At 40.3% G+C, this 21819-nt stretch overlaps 1 protein-coding gene across 1 annotated transcript; it reads left to right on the forward strand.

Annotated features, from left to right (window-relative positions):
* Positions 1–1990: 1990 nt before the first annotated feature.
* RIC3 (RIC3 acetylcholine receptor chaperone) lies at positions 1991–20600 on the forward strand (the record flags this gene model as incomplete). Its single annotated transcript, XM_080617914.1, has 6 exons — positions 1991–2138; positions 9891–10114; positions 10677–10755; positions 12908–13001; positions 18912–19057; positions 20107–20600. 6 exons carry the CDS (start codon positions 1991–1993, stop codon positions 20598–20600), a joined length of 1185 nt encoding a protein of 394 aa, XP_080474040.1.
* Between the last annotated feature and the right edge of the window lie 1219 nt (positions 20601–21819).

Here is a 21819-nt window from a genome sequence, read left to right on the forward strand (position 1 = left end):
TCATCAAAACCTAATCACCTAGGAAGCGTTTTGATTAGACTGCTTTGATGATACCACAGCAATTACAATGGTGAAACCACCCTCTGACAGCTGTAGCTAACACCTAAAAAGGCTCAGGTGATACTGCTGCTCTCCCAGCTGCTGGTGCTCCTTCCTACATATCCCCAGAGTTACAATAGATGAGAAGTGATTCCTAGGAGTGTTGTGACAAGCTAGTGGTGCTTTCCTGGTTGTCATGGAAGGTTGTTTGCATTTAGCTTAAGGATTGATGCTTTGGGTAACTTCAGTTATCAGATGCTGAGGATGACTGTCTGAAGCAACTGCAAAATCTCAGCACTACTATGCGAAAAAAGCTTTTCTTTCTCCATGAAGAGACAAAAGCTGATGCTCCTGGTAAGTACATCATTGCCACAGAACAATGTATTTTTCATGATGGATTGAGTGAATTATTTGTTGGTAGCGGACTGATGACGCATTTCTGATCAGGGCAATGCTCCTTTTGATGCCCTTACATGCTAATTTTGCCACTGCTGGCATCAAGAACTGCTGGCCAGTTTAGAAAAGAGACAGAGACACTGAAATGATAGTTCCTTCAATTCCTGTTTCTAGGACCAAAGCAGGGACTCCCAGAAATCCTACTGCACGGTGCCTGAGCTCTGGTGAATGAGTGGTGGGTAATGGAGCTGTGGAAGGAGACAGTCCATCAGGTTAGTCCGGTAACTGTTGGCAGGACCTGGCCAAGGACTGCCATCTCCCTGCAGCTGAGGTGCTCAGCAGGAACAATTTCTGGAATCATCCGCCCAGTTCCAGCTGTTCAGACAGCAGCTATCTCTTTTGTAGTAATTTAAGAGTCTGGTATTCCGCTACCGCAATGGTCTGCAGCATTAGTCAAAGCAATTCTGCTCTCAGCTCAAGTCTAATTAAGGGTAGCTCTTGCGTAAAGCGAGTTAAATTCAGTAGTCACAGCCCAGACCCCACGGAAAATAGTCTAATTCAACTACAGTAATACAGTGTAATATAAATATAATGGAAATACAAAACCATATAATTTAATTTGACATGACTGGCAGTTTTTTGCTTAAGTCAGTGAAAATGAACAAGTACAAACACTGAACTTCCCTCTTTACTGCCATCTTTTATTGTTAGTACAGCATGAAGTTGGTTTCAGGATGACTTTATGCAGCTGCAACCTAACCAAATGCAACGACAATACGCAAATTTCAAGCTCTCTTCTGAAAATATATGCACGTTTATAATTTTGAAATTTCTTAGACAGTTGCGGTAAATTGAATTAATTTTAAACACGGACTGGGCTTTTCTGCAGGTGTCCCATGTTCTCAAAAGAGGGAGACAGTTCCACATGGACAACGCAGGTGAGCCATGGCCTCAACCAGCTCTTTGAGCCAAGATCTTCCATGCCCCTTCAAGTACTGCTGCCCTCCCAGCATCAGGTCTACCCCAGGTAAGGTTCTGGGTGCTTCTCAGGCTGTGGAGAACATCGCTAACCATACTGCTGGCACTGGTATCAGCTCACAGCGCACCAGAACTGCAGAGTTTCCAGCACCCAGGGCTGTGTCCTGCCACCACTGCCACCAGCACACACACCATCAAAACCCCTTCACAGGCAACAAAAAACTGTTCAAGCGTGTATCTTTTGTATCTTCCCTCAGCAAGCGTTTGCAGTGCTACAGCCAAGGGGTATGGAGTGGCCTGAGTATGGAAAACACTTATGGCAGGGTTAAGAAGGGACGGAAATGCTCCCTCCCGCCCTTGCCTGATTTGAGGTTGAGGGCCGTTTCCATAGGGCCTACGGAAAGACCAAACCACAACCCCCAACCCAGCAGAACAGACGAGCCCGCCCAAACAAGGCTCTGCCCCTCGCCTCCCTCAGGCTCCCGCCCGCCCTCGAGCACAGGGCGCATGCGCGCATCTGCGCGTAAACCACAGGGGAGCTGGGGACCCTTTAACGGCTCGGTGGAGGAGGCCAGCTATGGCGTACTCGAGGTGCTGCAGGGTGGCTGTGGTCTCCTGCCTGGTGCTCTGCGTGTCCCTGCTCCTGCCGCGGACCTTCTTGTCTCGGGGCGGCGGGCGGCAGGAACCCGGGGCTGCGCCACTCGCAGCGCCCGCGCCGCCCGAGGGTAAGAGGCCGCGGTGGGCTCCGCTGGCGGAGGCGGCGGCTCCGCGGAGGCGAGGGCAGGGCTTTCCCCGCTGCCAGCCCTGGTCTCCCGCCCCGGTGCGCCGAGATTCATGTTCCGACGGCTGCTCGGGGGCTCAGCGGCGAGCTCGGGGCGCGGCGGCAGCGGGCGTCGGTGCTGCGCTGGGCCCAGCGCGGGAGGACCCCGCTGCTGGGGTTGCTGCTGCCGGGGGCCGGGCTGGTGCGAGCGGGTCCCGGTTGCACGGAGCGTCTGGAGGGTGCGCTGCCGCCTGGTATGGAAACGTAGCGTAGTGCATCCTTCCCATGAATGGTACCTGTGACACTCTCATGCTGTCCTTAATGATGTGTGGCATGACAGAGATTGAGTTCACTGTTCTGTGATTTACCTTTTGCTTTTCCGTACAAAAAAATATAGTTTAAAATCTTCCAAATTTCACTCTCTTTTATGTAAGTGGAGTACTAAAGCTACTGGAAAGACACATACCACTTTTTTTTTTTCTATTTTTTCTCATTGTGGTACATCACTTTTTATTTGAATGCTTCATTACTTTGTTATTTTCTGTACAGGATGCTTTTGTTGTTGCACATGAAATAAAGGTTCATTTGAATTGTCTTCATTGTTTAGTTTCCTACTCTGGTATTTTAAACTTGGCTTTCATGCACCATAATGTGTGTGCACATGATGGCTCATTTAGAGTCAGATCCTGTCCATGCTGTCCCTCAAGCTATGTCCTTGCCTGGCCTCCCACTGCATGTTTTCTTTTAAGTTCTGGAGGAATAAGTTCATACAAGCATCTGCCATTCTCTTTATGCCCATTGCCTTTTGCTATATTTTTTTCTCCCCAAGGCACTTCACAGAAGTAGCTAGTATCATAGCCCCATGTTTGGCAGCAAGCCAAAGGTGAGTCTGATGAAGTACAGAGAACTTCTGGGTGGCATTGAATGCCGTCCCACAGGGATGCCTGTTCAGTCACCTCATCTTGTGCAACAGCCTGGTACTGATGTGACTCTACCATTCTGCAACATTGATGTCATTTGACCAGGAGTTTTTAAGGACCTTAAGCTGAAGTTACTGCCTAAACAATGTTACACTGAACTGAAATCTGTGTCTTGCATTCTATAGCTACTCTACCATGGTGGTTGTCTGCGTTCTTGGGCTTTTAAGAATGTCGATATAGGTTCATCATCACTGTAGGTCTACAGATTTATAGTTTCGTTGCATAATCTCTGAACACTGAAGTCCTGAATGGTAGCTGATGGTTCTTTTGGCAGAACTTCAATAGCAGTTATAAGGGCCCTTAGAGGCCCAGAAGGCAGCACAGAGGCTCTGTAAGGACATTGGAGACACCTGCCTGAAGCAGGGATGGGAGCAGACACTCTGGGAGCTGGTACCTATCTGACCTTTGTAGGTCGTGACTGATCCCGCGGTGATACCAGATGATGGGGTTTGACAAACCATTTTCCTGTAGCAGTGAAGTCTTAGGCAGTTGTGGTTAATGTTGTGGGGCTTCTTTCTTTGGACTGGATTGAATTGATCTGACAGAAAAAATAGCTTTAAAAAACCAAACCAAAACAAAAATCTTGCTCCCAACTTGTTTTCAGTCACAGCTGTGTGATAAACACTGTTCATACCTGCTATAGCGTGGCCTGCTTTAAGCCGGGCTGTCGTAAGCTGGCTAATCACAGCCACCATTAAATGCTTAACATAAATACTCTTTCCATCATAAACATGTAGTCTAAATACTCCATCACCCTGCAGGAGATAACAGTTCAGCATGGGTTAGTGTGTGCCTGTTGCAAAGTGAGCGCTTGGCTCACTCTGCTACCTCTTGTAGCCTAGCACCTGTCTTTGGATGAGAATGCAATACCTCACCTCAGCTTATCCATTTCAAGTGAGAATTTATAGTCCATATTTTCAGTTTGATAGCAAGAATTTCATTACACCTGCTCTGTAGACCAAACTTTATTTCACCTGAAGTTATTTTTTTATTGGAAGAATAAATCTTGATTGAACAATTCATATCTCTGTCATTAGTCGTCCTCTTCAGTGAACTGGTAACTGCAGTTACCTGGCAAAAGTTTCAGGGAATTGAAGTAATCATTTAATTCTTGAAGTTAATGAAGTGCTTATTTTAGTCTTGGGGGCAAAATGCCTCTGAATAAAACATTCTTAAAGTTTACTACCATTTGTTAGAACTCAGTGTTACCAAGAAGGCTTTTTATTCAAACAGGCTTTAAGCGTGGAAATGTTGCTTCCTCTAGTAAAGCCATTTTCAAAGGTCTCCTAGGGAAAATATGAACATGGCTTCTATATTAGGAGAGGTTAATATGAACTTTCAGACAGAAAGGTTTTTCTTTATCACAGTAATAGTTTCATGTATAGAGAACAGAATCATAGAATAGTTAGGGTTGGAAAGGACCTTAAGATCATCTAGTTCCAACCCCCCTGCCATGGGCAGGGACACCCCACACTAAACCATGCCACCCAAGACTCCGTCCAACCTGGCCTTGAACACCGCCAAGGATGGAGCATTCACAGCCTCCCCTGGGCAACCCATTCCAGTGCTTCCCCACCCTCACAGTAAAGAACTTCCTCCTTATATCCAATCTAAACTTCCCCTGTCTAAGTTTGAACCTGTTACCTTTTGCCCTATCGCTACAGTCCCTGATGAAGAGTCCCTCCCCAGCACCCTTGTAGGCCTTGAGATAACTTATTTAAAGAGCTCATTGTGAATGTATCACATTCCTGGTTTACTTCATGGGCAGGCATTAGAATTTTTTTTTAATCTTTTGGAAACAAGGAAGACAGAGCTACTAGCAATTTCAAAAGTACTTTTAAGTTTACTATTCACGAATATTTGCCATGCATTTTGTAAAGCTACTCTCTGAGATGGTAATTTAAGAAAAGCCTTTCAGCTCCATGACAGTGGGTGTTTAGTCTGTCTGCATTCTTATGAACAATCAAGTGGCATCAGCTTTTCCAGAAAAATACATGACTGTTCAGGTAGTGCATCTGTCCAGCTTGGGTTTGTGCAACGCATGTATCAGTGGCCTGCAGCTGTCCTTACTTAGGAAAATTAAGATGTTTGTTTCCATTTGGGGTATTTTTTGTGTTTTCCTTTTTAACCTCCACCTGCAATATTTAATAGAAAATGTTGAAGCATTTGACTGTGTCCATTAGAAACACTAATGCGGTGGTTTACAGTTAGGATTTAAAAACTATCATTCCTTCTAAACCATTTTTTTTGTGTAGGTTTCTAAAGTTATGTTGTTGGAAGCACATCTAGAGCTATTCTGTAAATGTCAGTAGAAGAACAAGAACTAAATGAATGCGTACTGTTTGTCCAGTTTATCTTGATGTTAGACTGTCTGCCAGAGTGAGAAGTATTTATAAAAAAAATTAGAAGAGAAAAATATAAATGACTACATGTGTAAAAAATCTAAAACATGGGTCTTGTGATAGTGTATAACACTGAAATAGTGGCCTCAACAATGAACTGAACATGAACTTGTAGTGTTATATAAAGGATTAGTTACTTGGGCTTTCTGTGGGCAGAGGAGTTGGGGAAATTACAGGGTGTTAAAGAATAGCAGCAGAAATGATGTAGTGGCTTGAAAGAGGATTTAAATTAAATGTCAAGAAAACAGTTTCTGTATATATTAGTCTAAGCTATTATTCCAAACATGGAGGTTATGCAAGAAAACCTAGGAGGACACTTTCAGCCAAGAGAAGATGAAGTTACTTTATCATGGAGTCCACGGAATTTCCTGTATGTTGCCACTTGCAGCTTTAGAACCTTTTGGCCAATTCATCTTGTTAGACAGAGGGCGAAAAAATAAATGTTTTATGAAAATACACTGCTGAGAGCGGCTAAAGATTGATTCAAGTGTCCTGAGATGCAGGTTTCAGTATGAATACCTCTTTATTGGCATCTACCAGAGAGGAAGGTCTTGCATAACCTACTCAGGAAAAGCTTTGCTTACAGCACGTAACTTCTTCAAATATCAAGTCCAACAGAGCAGGGGAGAAAAATGTACAAAACTCTTGAGTTTTGGCTCTCACAGAAGCATATTTCATTGCTGATCCCTGGGACTGTCTGAAAAAATGCTGATTTTCTTTTTTAGTCACTACGATGAACATTTTACCAGGCAAATGTAAATGTCAGCTAATGTAGATAAGCATCCCTAAATGTGAGAGTCCAAGTACGGCTTGAAGATAGGTTTGAGAATTGGAATTTGCATTGATGAGGCAGGAGGATAGTTCTGCATCCCACTGTCACATGTTTGGTTTTTTTTTTATTAAAGCTTTTGCAAAACATCTAGCTGGGTTTGTTCTTGGCTGTTTGCTCTTGGGCTGTGTTTTTTGTTTGGTTGGTTTTGCATGCACAGCAAGGAAAAGTAAATGTCTTACTTGGAAAAAAACACACTTAATCTTAGCATTTCCAAACCAAAGTGGTATAATCATGGTTTTGGAATGGAAACAAATTAAAAAAGCAGAGCACCTAATGCAGAGAATAGCCAGAACTGTGGGTGCTGTCCCCCAGAGTTGAGATTTGAGGAGCAATGAGAACAGCATCCTTTGCTGTCAGCTTGGAAGAATCACATGCACTTCTCAGATTGCCGTTTCCTGTCTCTAACCCCTCTCCTACGCTTCCTGGTGTCTGAAGAACATGCGCATTTTATAAATGAAGTAATATATCGTAAGTTTCCTGATGAATTGAGTGCAAAGTTAACATAGCAGCAGCCCATACGTACTGTATGTCAAACTAATTTTTTTATTATACATTTGTATATGTATGTGTCCCAGCATTTTACAGCTGGTCACATGTCACAGAAAGATGTATTATCTAGACTAAGAGTTGCTGAATCACACGATAACTGAAGTCTAAATAACTTTTTAAATAGTCAAGTTGGGCTCAGCAGCAATTCCTAAATCCCATTTGAACAGAACCACAGAACAGCTTTCTTGGAAACCAGGTACTTGGATGGTCTGAATATTATCAGCTTGTTGGCTGTTGTGTGCTATAAATATACTTTTTAAGATTTGCTTTTTTCAGTTGAGTGTTCTTATTGTTAAGAGATTAAAAACCCCACAGTAATTCTAACATGATACTGCTATTAAGGACTTCGTCTACATTCAGAAATCTACGGTCTCTTAAACAACACAAGTGTTAGTTGAGGCATAATTTCATTTTTGGACTTACAGCTATTGAAGGGACAGGATTAGACAAAGCATGCTCTGCTTGCCCTATAGCTGCTTTGCAAAGTTGGTTTGAAGCATTAAACAGAGGAATTATTAAATGTGTTGAGTAAACCTTAGGTAAAAAGATTGCAAAGACAGGTAGGGTGTATTCAAAACAAGGGCCCAATGTGTGCCCTTCCATGCTCCTGTAGAAGTGTCACTTGATTTTATTGATGGAGTGTATGTTGTTGTCTCCATTTGAAAGTGGTTTGTTTCATCCCTGGAAACATGGCATCTGGACACATCACCTACTCGGTGATGGGGTTAGGGTGTTGGGGTTTTTAATAGCACACTATATCTTGTTCATTTGACAGTGGCATCCAAATCGTTACTCATTTCCATCTATATACTGTGTACTTGACAGTTTTGTGCATATGTTGCTTTTGAGTCACATGTGCTGCCAATTTCCTCTACAGTTTGCATGGATTCTTCACAATAAAAAGCTATGAAAAATAATATGTATATATTTTAATAAGGAAATCATTATAAAAGTTTAAAAATCAATAGATTTAGAACTAGGAGCCATGAAATTCCCCTTTTAAATTATTTTAATATTGAAATGACTAGTATGTGTCCCTTTGGCCTGATTATCTGTAATTGTATTGAAGGTTTTAAACCACAAACAAGGCCTTGTGTATAAATTGGAAAACTATTTCCTTTAAATACAGTTTCACCTTTGTCAATTATTTTCTGTTTTCTTTATCTCTTTTTTTTTTTTAATAACAAATATTTGCATGAGTGTAAGATGTTTTACAAAGGTTTATGTACCCTGCTGTTTCATCCCTGCCTCAGTCATACTGCTCTCTGCACGACATCACACTTATTTTCACAGTGACCTACTGCTACAAGGCATTCCTGCTGGAGCAATGGGACTGTTTTGTAAATAAGATGCTATGCTTTCCATCACAGACCTTGAATAATTCACTAATATTAAAGTGCATGATAAAGCTTCCTCAGAGTTAACCCTGAGCTAATTTGAGAGTGGTTTTGGTCAGCAGTGGTATACCTGGATAGCTCCACTAAAGCCTACAGCACGCAAAGAATGTATGCCATCACTTATAAGGAAATGTGTTTTTAATAGCAGCACTTCACAAATTATTGATATCACTTCCTAATATATATTTACTGTAATTTTCTATGCTCAGGAATTTAGCTTCCTATGCTGGTGTTTCCTAGCAAGAGCAAATGATAATTTAATTTTCTCTTGTCTTGCTTCTCATAAAAATATTTTTGCAGCTGGGTACTCACATAAGCAAAGTTAGTTATTTTCAATGCTATTTCAAAACTGCTTTTCATTTTCTTTATGCAAATACATGCAGGCTGCCCCAGTGCCAGTGAGCAGGCTGCCTGGCTTTCCTGCTGCATGTGCCAGGGTTGGAGAGTTCTGCAGCTGGCATCAAGGGGTGAGCTGCAGCTCAGCATGGCGCTCCCCATCTCTGGTGCTTCCAGCCGACACCTCCCACCACCAGACTCAGTGGCAGAGGAGCTGAATAATTCAGTTCAGTCCCGATCAGTGGAAGAGAGTGCAGGTACAAGTCCAGGCTGGATATGGAAATAGAAAGAAGGATGTCAAGTACATGGAGGAGTAAAATAGTGAATTTCATGGCAAAAGTGTTGAATTCATAACAGTAAGAAAATAGAATAATGTGTGAGCTTATGTTTATTGATATTCTAGTGCATTTCAGTTGAATGAAATCATCCACAGCACTGTTTCAGGCTCTCTGCAGCCTTATTGTAGCATCCATGCATTCATTTAAGCTCACTCCCATTTCTTGTCTTTGCTGCTCTCAAGGCTAGAAACTATTTTTTTCCCTCTAAAATGCTGAAGATAATATGTCCCAAGCTATATTCAATCTCCTCTTACATTGCTTTAGCTAACACCTTTTTAAGCAGAACCATTTGAGGTACTACCACTTTTCTTTATCTTTCATTGTTCATTTGTCAAAATCAGGTGAAATACTATTTCTTATGCCAATAGCTGCAAATCCATACTGGGCAAACTCTGGAGTTGTGTATCAAGATGTAGATGGGTAGTACATGTAGTAGTAAATGTATGGGTTTATTGTGCAATATTGACAGATTAAGCTCACAGCAGAAAACTGATACGTTGCTAGTTCGGTTTATTTTTTTTAGTAGAGAGCCAGAAGTAAGACTTTAGGTTTTCATCCTGTTAGGGATGCTGATTCATAGGGTCTTTGGACAATTATGTACCTATTAAAATCTATATTTTGTTAATTGCCCTGCCAGCTTTTTCTCTTCTTGAACTCAAGAGAGTAATTGCATATACCTAACTCCTAGCGCTGCATATAGTAAGTGACTGAGGGTTGAGTTTACCGACTTCGTACTTACAGTCCAACAAGTTACTTTATTCATCAGTGATTGTATGTTTGAAAGTAGAGAAAATAGGTCAGCAGCACCTGCTGCAGTTGTAGGCTGCCTGTAGAAGGGCGAAGAGTAATAGAAGAATAATAATGGTCATGTGTTTTTTTGCAGGGAAGCTTGGTCGCTTTCCACCAAGGATGCATTACCAGGCTGCTCCCAACAGCCGGGCTACTCCTCATTTTCCAAGGTCTCACCTTGCTGAAGCAGTTGCCAAAGCCAAGGCAGGTGGAAGTGGTGGTGGAAGCACTGGTGGAACTGGGAGAGGCCTTGTGGGGCAGATTATCCCTATATATGGATTTGGCATCTTCTTATATATCCTGTACATTTTATTTAAGGTAAGACCAACATAAATGGAAAAGACAGGGAAATAACAGCTAAAAACCCTCAAAACAGCAAAGTCTCATTTTTGTACCTGGTTCCATTTCAGCCTAGCTCCAGAATAAACCCCACAAGTGTTCATGCTGTACCTTTGATTAGTGGTTGAAAGATTGGTGTATCCTCTGGGTTTTGCTATTGTAAAGACTGTAACAGAGAATGTAGGGGTGGGTTAGTGCAATCCTGTATTGGCCTCTGACCTCATACAATTTTTTTAAGGATTTTCTTTTCCCCCTGGAAATTGTGTATGTCTAGAACATTGTTAAATTAATTTTCAATATACACATAGTATTCTCTTTTTTTAATGTGTGACTACATGTTATATATACTGTGTATGTCATGTATTGTGTTTTATACAATCTCCCAGACATCTTTCATGATTGCTGGTTTTGCTGCTGTGCATGCTTTTCTGTAGTTACTTTCTAGCATATTTTAATCTTCTATCCTTTTTCTGTTGCATTTGATGCTTATATTTTACTATTGCAGTAACTCATAGAAGGGTCATCTTTTTTCACTCATTAGCTGGCTTCCAAGGGAAAAACTACCGCTGGAGAGCAGAAATGCCGTACTGCTGCACCTGGAAACATGAAGAGGAAAATCAGTACGTATGATTTCTGAGTTACATCTGTGTTGACTCTGTAGAGGTACAGTCCAACTGTGTTCTTCAAGTTCTGGGCACACTGTAAAGCTGTTGTTTTCCCCCATGAAGAACTAGCCAGAAGCTTCTGTGTTGAAATGAGCAAGAGTTAAAGTGAATTACTGCACTGTCACTTTCTAATCTCATTCAGCTAATGAGACTCTGTGAGAGTAGACTGATCCCAAGCCCCTCTGGAAGCAATGGCTTCTCATGAGGTTCACTGAATTAACTGTACAGATTTGCTGAAAAGCTATGTAGCTAATGATTGAAAAGGGATAATAGGATATCCATCTATCATTATTCTATAATCTGTGGTATTCTAGTAATAGTATATAAAGATATTATTAAAAGCTAGCTTCCTTTATTTGAATTTGTGAATTCTTAGCCATCCCCAGGCACTTCCCTACTTTCTCCCTTCCCCTTTTGCAATGCTCGAAGTTTTCATGAGTGCAATAAAGAAAGCAAATAGTATTCTGAGATATTATTTTGATTTTCCCTAAACAAAAATCAGTGGGATAGATTCAACTACTTGTATATATTTATTAGATAAATTAATGAGTTTACTATTGAAGATTGGATGAGTAGTTACCATAATAGTATTTAAATTCGCTGGCTAAATTGTAATAGGGAAGAAAAGTACTTAGGGCTTTATAGAAAGTGCTACCACTAGGTAATTTTCTTTAACATGCTGTAATTACCTTGACATTAATGTGTATATTAGGAATACCTAATGTACGCAGCACTACAGATTGTGTTTTCAGTGCACTTGTTCTGCGTTGTGCCTGGAAATTTTGTGCAATTTATTAGCAACAGTAATTGTATTTTTAACTCTAATGCTTGGTGAGAGAAACTAACTTTGCAGTAAGTTAAAACATTTGCCATCATTATATCCCAAAGAACTAGTGACAAAAATTATTCAGCCTTCTTCTAGAGCTCTTCATTTGTATTCCTAAAGCATTCACGGTAAGCTGTAGCAGAGCAGAGGACAAGTCACTGGACTAGGTACCTGAAGACAAGTGACCATTTACATAGGGACTTGGAGGGGGTAACTTCCTTTTTCTATGCCAGTTTCCCTTCCCCTATTTTTGAAGGCTGAGACATGCAAAACAATGACATCAGTGATACATTAAGTAATGATGTTCTGTGCAGAATAGAGATCTTTCTAAAAGCAGGATGTTTGTGGATGTCTTTCTCTATTCCTACTATGTTGAAGTTCTATTGTGCCTTTGTGCTGCTTAAATGGATGTACCTGTACCAGCTGAATGTTTAACTAAGCTAGGTTGGCTTCATTTTGTTCTGCAGTGGGGAACAATGAAGTCTCAGCTACAGGATTTTGAGCATGAGTTACAACAGCCAAACAAGTAGCTTAAGCTTTCTTACTGATGTCCATGCTGTTGCATCTTTACTGTTAATGGTTTTGGCTACATTAAAGCCAGTACCGGTGTTCCTGCGTGTCTGCATGTGTGTCTACTGTTGCAATGCAGACACATTTTTTGTAAAGAGGTGCAACTATGGACATACCATGCTTTGCTCCCCAGACAGGCTAGCTGTTCATGCTGGTAAGCCTGGTAGACCGTTAGCACTTGTTGTCTGCTGTAGCACACCTATGCAGGGTTAGTTGGATGCCATCATGCCCATGAACATAATTCTCTTTGATAAAGATGTGGTTTCTCAAACCTTGAGACTTCTTAAAAATGCTCAAGTGACCTTTCATCTCTGTTCCCATGGACTTAACAAGGAAATTCCATGAGAACTATTAATTCAGCAATAGACAGTAAAACAGTATGGTTTCCTTAGGAGAAAAAAAAAGAAAAACCCAACCTATTTTCCATTCCCTAACTTTAACATCCCGGACATTTACAGTGGCCCACTCACCCTATTGTGAGGTTGCTCGGCAGCCTTTTGAAAGAAGGTGTTTTCTGTGTGTCCTATTACCATTAGCAATAGACTTCACCTTCCTATACCAGGAAAAGTACATAGAACTCTTTAAGCTGCATGTTTTAGTTTCCTCACAACCAGTCTGGTTTGGTATAGCATGTGCTACCTGTGATAATGGGACAGAGATACATTTTCAAAGCTTCTACTGACAGATCTTGGGATTTTGTTTGGTTTACAGCTGACTATGAGCTCACTCAACTTCAGGAAAAACTGAGGGAGACAGAAGAAGCTATGGAAAAATTAATCAACAGAGTAGGACCTAACTGTGACAGGTATGTTTCAAATTACAGCATTTTACAGACAGATTCTGCTCTGATTAGAAATTAAACTTTCCTACTTTTGCTATATTAAAATAGCATTTTATTATTACTTCAAATTGTAGGAATTTGATTTTATACATAACACTTTTTGTTCTGCAGTTTTTATCTTTTCAGCATCTAGATTTAAAATGAATAATTTCTTCCAACTCCATTCTCCTTAAGGAGAAAAGCAACTATCCCTAACTTCCCCTTTGTAAGGTGCATTATTTGAAAGATAATGACGGGTATGTGTAAACAGAAAACAAAACATCTACATTTAAAGTATATAAAACAACCTGTCTTATGTGACCAAAGTAATATTCTGAACAATTCCTAAGAGACCCATTCGTTTTATGTTATTTTCCAGTTATATGAATTCTTTTTCTAAATAGAAATGCTGTTATAATCTATGTAAATGCCTGTCAGAATAGCCATAAAGTATTTCTTAAAAGACAGAATTGTATAATAATCTGATTCCATAACTTAGTTCCACCCTCTGACTAGTAAATCCATGCATTTGTTTCTAAACATAACAGAAAAAATAAGAGTTGTAAAATCAGGATTTTTTATTATGTTTATTGTTTGCTATAAATCTGAGGTCACTGTTCTATGTTATAAGGAAGCTGGAAACAAGTCCATTTTTCATGAGGAGTGTAACAACACATCAATAGGACAATGCGTAACTGCAGTGTTGAAAATTTAAATACCATGAATATTAAGGTGATGTTTGCAAGCAAAATAAATAGCTGTTCAAGTTGTAATGCATGTTAACTTCGGATCTGTCAATGCCTGGTGTAGCCCATTCTGTAGGAACAAATCTGTGCTGAACTTGCACATGATGTTTATTTATGGTTCAAACTGCATTCTCTTTGAGTGTGTAGTTCCGCCCACTTTGCACCACGCCCTGTATTGTGGCTGCACTCACCTCAGCAAGATGAGGTGCCAGACTTGCCTGTGTTATTCCAGGTTCCAGCGGGAGAACCTCTAAACTGCACTGGTTTTGTTAGCAAAACAGAAGGATACTATTTTGTCTATCTCTGTTTTGGAGAGCTAACACAATGCTCTATGCTTACCTTTAAGCTGCCAGAAATAGGCTTATGAGCTGCCCAGATACTGTGCTGACTCTCAGATAGGATATTTTTTACTGAGAAAATGGGTTTAGGGTCTGATCCAGTGTTTGTTCCACTCTGTCTTATTGGCTCAGAGCCTCTATTTAGTGGAACTTCCTGTCTTTGTTCAACCAAACTATTTATATAGATGGATCTGAAGGCCTCAGGGGAAATCATAATCTGAACTTAATGAAAAATTTTTTATGCAGCTTCTTTAAAGAGAAGGGAAAAAGCACCTCTAGATGGAGCAAATAGCTGCTTTTAAAATACACCGAGACTTATTCTTTTAAAATAAGACACCACACTTCGAAGAAAAGACCCAGACTTTGAAGCTTTCTTAATCTATCCTGTGATACTCGTTAAGTTCAGTAATACTGGATGAAGGCCTTAAAGAAAATGTATGGTTAGAAAGTGTAGTTACAGCACAGAGTATAGTGCTAGGATTATTCAATCTGGATGTTGATAGATGAAAGAGGAGGAGAGCAAAAATTCTTGAGCCCCATTTATTAATATGCAGTTGAACATAAATATTGTTTTTTGACATACAACAGAAAAGGCAGAGGAAGAAATAAATGGTATCAAATTTAAACTAATGCTGAAAGAACCCAGGTGACACCATGGCCCATTATACTAGATATGGCAAAGTGACTCCCAGCCTGCGAAGTGAGGTGTTAGTACCCAAACCAAAGGTTGTATTTTGCATTGTCACAAAAATGATGTATCACCATAACCCAGTGTTTGCAACAGCGCTGAGGTTTGAGCTCGTGCCTCTGTGTCCTCTCTCTTCAGGAGTATTATTCTCGCAGCCGAACTGTGAGAGTTCATCCTGGCTTTCTCCTGGTAAAGATTTTTAGAATCAAAAAAAATTCTCATTTTGTGTATTTTCTTAAAAAAACTGTTGCTTTTGAAATTGGATATGTTTGGAAGGCCAGTTTATTCTCAGATAACACTGTTCCTCAGAAAGAAAGCTTTTTCCAAAGGAGTAGTGTATACTGTGCTGTGTGATTTTACTCTTTCTTCTGTAGCAAGTGTACGTGCTGTTTTCTTGCTGTGGTGTGACCTGCCCATTTCTTTTTCTGCCAAAAGCATGTGAGCGAATGAGGCTGGAAGACCTCTCAATGCTCTTAGCAGGTTTTCTCAGATGGGATAGCTCATATCATCCAGCTCTGTGTTGTAGAAGGTAGGCTGGTTGGGGTTTTCTTATGAGGCTGGAAGACCAACCTTCAAATCAACCAAGAAGATCTCTTTCCAAACCAGCATACTAACTGGAATTGCTACAGCCTTAAGTAGAGTTTGCAGAAATGCAAAACTTACTTTCAGAAAGTAAAAGCACAGACGCTTTTAAAAAGGCCTAGCATGTAGTAGCAAGGACTAGAAGCAAGTTAAGGAAAGCAAGAGGAAGAAAGAACTACCTGGCCAGGTCCTCAGCAACATAACGAAATCTAAACTGAGACGGTCAAAGACAGTTGCTGCCTAATGCACATATTTAAATGGGTAGTACATAGTACCTAAGGATATAATGACTCACAGCTCTGAGAAAATCTAGCACTTTTCCCAGCACTTTTTTAACAGGTTGTAAATTTAAATTACACGGTTTTATAATGTATCATCACATCCTATCACTAAGGGGACCTCAGTATCTCCAGTCTCTAAATGTAGACCTTTATAGTCCAGTATCTCTCAGCAGAGATGAAAAGCTTTGCTGGAAATTTGATGATTCAGAAATGAATACTTGATTGATGGCTATGATAGGGCTCTCCACATTGAAAGCATGCATACTGCTTTTTTTCCAGGCTTTTAGCAGTGTTTCAGTGTTGGAACAGTGATATAATGGGTATGAAATTTCTCCTTACCCATTCTCATGGATGTCTTACCCATATTCTTTTCACCACTGTTTGTAAAGTTTGGTAGTTTGAAATCACTTTAAATTGAAAAATACTAGTAAATATTTTTCTCAATGGGAGTATTGTACAATGCTGTCTTGTAAAAAACTCTCATGTTTCTGGTGATTAGGTAAGAGGCAGAAATAATAAGCTCAATTACCTGCTTTTAAAACCCTCTTTACTAGGCTGTCAGTTAGAAAAAAAATATCTTTTTACTATAAACTAAACAAATGTAATATGGAAGAAAGAGAGAGGCTGTAATCTGTGGAGTACCAGTTTTGGGCTATTGTTAATAGTGATTATTTTCAGGTCATGAATCAAAAAACACACTAGTCGACATGTCTGAGGTACTATGTTAGATTATGGATTTTCACTGAAGTCATGATAGCTCTTTAGGAGATGTTCTGATCTCAGTGTAAGAATAAGAAACCTTTACCTGTTAGTGCATTGCCACTATGAAAAGTAAAAGCTGTGTTGGAGCCACAAGCACACAAAGCAAAAATAATTACCTTTTCTTATACTGTAAACCTTTGCATCTCTTGTCCTTAGTGTTCTGAAGTGCATTATACCCTGGTAAATCCCTCATATGCAGGCAGCCAGATGTCTTATACACTGCCAGCATCCTACACTGTCTTCCTGGAGGCCTTAAATGAAGTAAAAATAGTGCATGGGCTTTGGTTTCTCCCCCTCTAAAGGGAGATTTGTCATTTAAGCAAGGTATCTGGAGGAGGAATACTCTGAAATACGGAGCCCTTGTGTTGCAATAAGACAGTAGTGCTTTCTAATGGGAGTATCCAGCATATTAGAAATTTTCCCATATGAAATACCACAGTGATGCAGCTGCTTTGATTGATCCTATATCTGAGCTAGCATATCTCCCCATTGTGTTAAACAGATAGACCTGTCTTCATCCAGGTGATATATATTCAAATTACATACACTTTTGTCTGTAAGAGGAGGATTAGTTAGGCAGTTCTATTAAAGCTTCTGTCAAAGGCAGCTAGCTGATGAAACCATTTCTTTTTGTGTGTCTCTTAATTCACATCTCAAATTCTACATCTGCCTAGCCCAGGCTTTTTCTGAAAAGATGCAGTGTCACACCTTCACTTGTTCTGTGGAACAAATTGCCACCACAAGTTGAGGAGACTCAGTGCAACCTCCATATAATGTTGGGGGCATATCAGCCTTTCAATCTGTGGGGCCTCTCAGGGGAAGCACAGAGAAGTGATGTTTAGCTTTGTGGTCTCAAACAGTTTAATCTGGGTAGCTGCTAATGGAACCAGTGGGCCTGCTCTTAAACTAAGTTCAGTTATAGACAACTGAGTGCAACTGTGCACAAAATCTAGCCCATTGTCAGCACTGTGATTAGCATCACACAAATCAGCAGTACGATGCTGATCTTTTTGGCTTTAAACCTATATGACTCTGCTGCCTTTAGTGAAGTAACTATCATGTCACCACCATTCCTGGATATGTAGAATAGCACAAAGTACCTCTTAAAAGTGCTGTTCTAGTCATGACAGCTAGTAAGAGGGAAAAATAAAGATGGATGCCACAAGTTTTCAAGTTTATGAGATTTCAGGCACCTGAAACAAGGTTTAGGCAAACACTAATCACCTAAACCCAGTATCATTAACCAGTTTCCAGCTCCCCTCTTCCCATCTCAGCCCTAAGATTCCCTGAGCAGCTGTCTGATCTTAGAGATTATCTGTCTGATAGTCTGCAGCTCACCAGAGATCATTGCTCTGACCTTGCTTACCTCCTATGGTACAGCATTATACGCATCCCAAGGGCCACCCTTTCTGAGTAACTAGGGGCAATGCATGCTGCCTAAAACATATCAGGATTCAAAAGAGCACTAGAGTAGTGCCTTAGTCCCCTGAGAGGCTCAAAGTGGCACTTACACAGAGGTCAAACACCTGCTCAAGAGCAAACTGAAACTCAAGATGAAACAAGCACCATTTTCACCCATAAGTACAGCCAGTATCTTTCTTATTCTGACCTACTGAGTTAGTCAGTAGAGCTCAGATCACTGCCCTCCAAATACTTTTTTGTGCATAATATTTTTAGAAGACTATTTCTTTTTCCCAAGAAAATAACATGTAATGACTACATGATCTTATCTGTTGGAAGCATTCTTGTTACAACAGTAATTATATTACCTGAGCAGCAGTAATTAATAGAATCAACAGTGTAGAACCAGTCAAAATTAGAGTTTGCTTTCAATCTGATAAAGATCTCAGTCCTCTCCCACTCTCCCTCTGATTCTAAAGGGCAAGTTAAAGTTAAATGTAACACCTTCTTTTAATTTTTAAATCTTCCTCGCCCCACCTCCCCACCAGGCAGCATTGTGGACTCTCTGTAACAACATCGTGATCTGTCCAACTGACATTTTTTAATGAAGCCTAGCAAATCTGATACATGTAGTGGTCATAATTAGGTATCAATAGACTCTTGAGACTAATGTCTGTGTGAGACATTTTGATCTGCCCTACAACCTGTTTTAAATGTAGCATAGGTTTTGAATTACATTTTCTCATAATGCTTTAAACAAGGCATGGCCCCATAATTCTCACCTCTTTTAAAGGCTAGAAATTTCTGTAGTATCTTTTGTACCATAACTCTTCCTTGTGTGTCACTTTCATCTTGCTCTCACATTGGCTGTACCTACCTTCCTTTGCCTGTTTAAGTTTCCAGGTTTTCTGGGTAAATGGATAAACTTTATACCAAGCTGAAGTGCAGACCACGTGCAGATGTTGAGCAGTGATCATACTGCAGCCAGGTTTCTTGAGATTGTGCTGTTGGGACAGACCAAAGAGTTGTGTTTCAAACCCTGTTAATAGTTTGTAATAATAGTGGACTGAATTCTGGTATCTAATATTTTCTATCAGGACTCAGAATGTTACAACAGACCAAGAAAAAAGGTTACTTCAGCAACTTCGTGAAATTACTAGAGTTATGAAAGAAGGAAAATTCATAGATGGCAACTCTCCTGAGAAGGAAGCTGAAGAAGCTCCTTACATGGAGGACTGGGAAGGTAAGCAAGGCCTTTCTTACCATTACCTTGAGGAGAAAAACTGAATTAGGACTACTTACATCCTTCCTTTCAGAAGTCAGTGTGCTAAACTCTGCAAAAGGTGGTTAGTTTCCCCAACCGTAATTAAAAAAAAAAAAAAAAGGGGGATTTTGAGATATCCAGCATTTCCTTTAGTGTAGTCACTATGATATCTGCTTCTGGGTCTTGGCTGCTGTAGGTTTGTGTATTTCTCTTCTTTGCTGGGCTAGATTTTAGGCAAAATCATAGACCCCCTGGAAATCAGAATCAGTACATTTTGGATAACGTACAGTTTTTACTTTTGATTAGTAATTGTTCGTTCCAGTGTTGTAAAAGTGATCTCCAGGAAGTCTGTCTTTCAATAACTCTGTATTTTCATGTCCTTTCCCTTCCTTGGAATTTACTTGTTACATAAATGTGTTTTCAAGATACCCTAGTTGAGCTGCTCAGTATCATAATTTTAAATGCAGACTTAAATTCTTGCTCTTTAAGAAGCTTTCAAAATGATCCAAAACATAAAGCATAAGCAGTGGACTCGAGCTCTGTTTTCTTAAGGCAAAATCATGCTGCATTTTCTAAAATAAAATGCACAAAATAATTCACATATCTGTTTTTTCAACTTTATAAATAATGTTTTTTATAGCAAAAGTCTTCAAAACATGAGTCAGTCCATCTGTAGATAGAAACAAACAAAAAAATTGATCTATTGAAAGATCTAAATTACCCAGTTTTTACCTGATAGCTCCCATTGCTTTCAGCAAAACTCAGATACTCCCTCCTAAAAGTTAGTATTGATATCCTGGTTCCCTAAAAATAAGTAGAGTTGTCTCATCATTGCCCAAGAACTCATGTTTTGCACATTCTTACCATGGATTTAATACTGTGATATATACATGCCATTAAACAGATGAGACATACTGACAGGGCTAAAATCAACTGTTCTAATAAACTTAGGCATCAGTCACTGAAGTCAGTTCTACTTTTAAATGCTGGTAACACTTCAAGTTGCATATCACTTTATTAATCCTTAGGTTATCCAGAAGAGACCTATCCTGTCTATGATGATTCTGATTGCTTCAAGAGGAAACAGGACACAATCCTAGTAGACTACCCTGACCTGAGCCAGCCTTCAGCAGAAGAGCTGGCAGAAAGAATGGAGGGCATGGAAGATGAGGAGCTTCTGTGCAATGAAACCCTGCTATCTGATCTCATCATGGGAAGGGGCAGTCACGATTTAATGCAGAAAAAGGATGAGGTAACTGACATCAGTGAAGAAGAGGAGAGGGAACTTCATCACAGCCAAAGCACTGAGGAGTGTTGCTGTTGTTATGAGGATGACGATCCTGCTGTCATAGCAGAGAATGCTGTATTCCACTCTGAGAGCTGCAGCGAAGCAGAAGAATCAACCCAAGAGGATCTGTCTATGGAATCAGAAAATGAAAATGCAGCACTGAAAAAGCAAAAAGCCAGTGATTCAGATGAAACAGGCACGCTGAGAAAGCGCAACACAAAAGGACTTGAGTAATAGGGACAATGGCCGATGTTACCTAGATGGTCACAAACTGTTACTCGTGTGAAAACTTTGTGTTCATCTCCTTGTATTATTTCATTCCCATGGTAACGATCAGTAACATCATCTACCTGAAATGGAAGCCAATGCCCTCTTTCGTGCAGTCTTGTCATGGCTTATTACTGCTTTGCCAACAGCAATTTGTCCTTGCTTTTTGGAGACTGGTATCTCAGAGCAGATTATTTGGTTCAGATATTTGTAATTCTTTCTAATTCTGAAGAAACAGTCCTTGGTTTTGCCCTTTGTCATCCCAGAGTTCACGAAATGTCTCTTCTGACTTTCTCAAAAACATCTATTTGTGTGCTACCAGTTATGAAAATCCATAAATATTTATGAGATTACCACGAAGCTGGAGGAGGAAGTATGCTGTCTTTCTCTTACCTGAAAGCTAACTGGTCAGCAGAACAGACAATAGTCATACATATAACTCTTTCTCAACTGTGTCATTGCTGCTGTATGCCCAAGAAACCGTTGTCATTATAGTCCACAAGATTCACGTGCTACCCCAAACCACAGCCCATTTCCCAGCTTATTCCATGCTGCAGGATCAGTAGCCTAATCTATGTATTCCATGAGCAAGATAGATTGAAGCATTGTGAGTTGTTCTTTGTGTTTGCTTATAGCTGTGGTGAAACATTTTGTTGGTGAAACCCCCAGATGAGTGCAGGAATCACGCCATACTGTTAGAGAAGTACACTAAAAATACCCCTGTGGCTTAAAAGAACAAAAGGCAGCAAGAAGGTCTGAACTTGAAAGCAGAGGAGAGTAAGGGTGAATGTCAGACTGAAAAGAAACCCCACCATTTCCAGGCCCTAGGGACCTCCCACAGTGTCCTCCGACAGACTCCTCACGTGGCACTGGCACCTCCCCATGCTCCAGGGGCTGAGCCAGGAGATGGGGAAGAAGGGCCCACACAACACTTGGCCATCAGCAACTCTTCTATGGAGTGCTGGGAGACCTGGTGCAGGCTGCAGTGCCTCCCTCTCCCACCAGTGGGATCGCTGACCTTTGGTTTGAATTCATACTAGCTTTAAAGGTAAAAATACAGTATAAACAGCACTGGAAACTCCTCATGTTAAATAACCTCCATACTTTATGTAGGTAATTTACCACGGTGTTTCTGACCTTTGGTAGGGAAAGACATAGTTGCTTCCAACAAATCAAGTTTAATATT

The sequence above is a fragment of the Psittacula echo genome (assembly GCF_963264785.1).
Source record: "Psittacula echo genome assembly, chromosome: 5".
Taxonomy (NCBI): Eukaryota; Metazoa; Chordata; class Aves; order Psittaciformes; family Psittacidae; genus Psittacula; species Psittacula echo.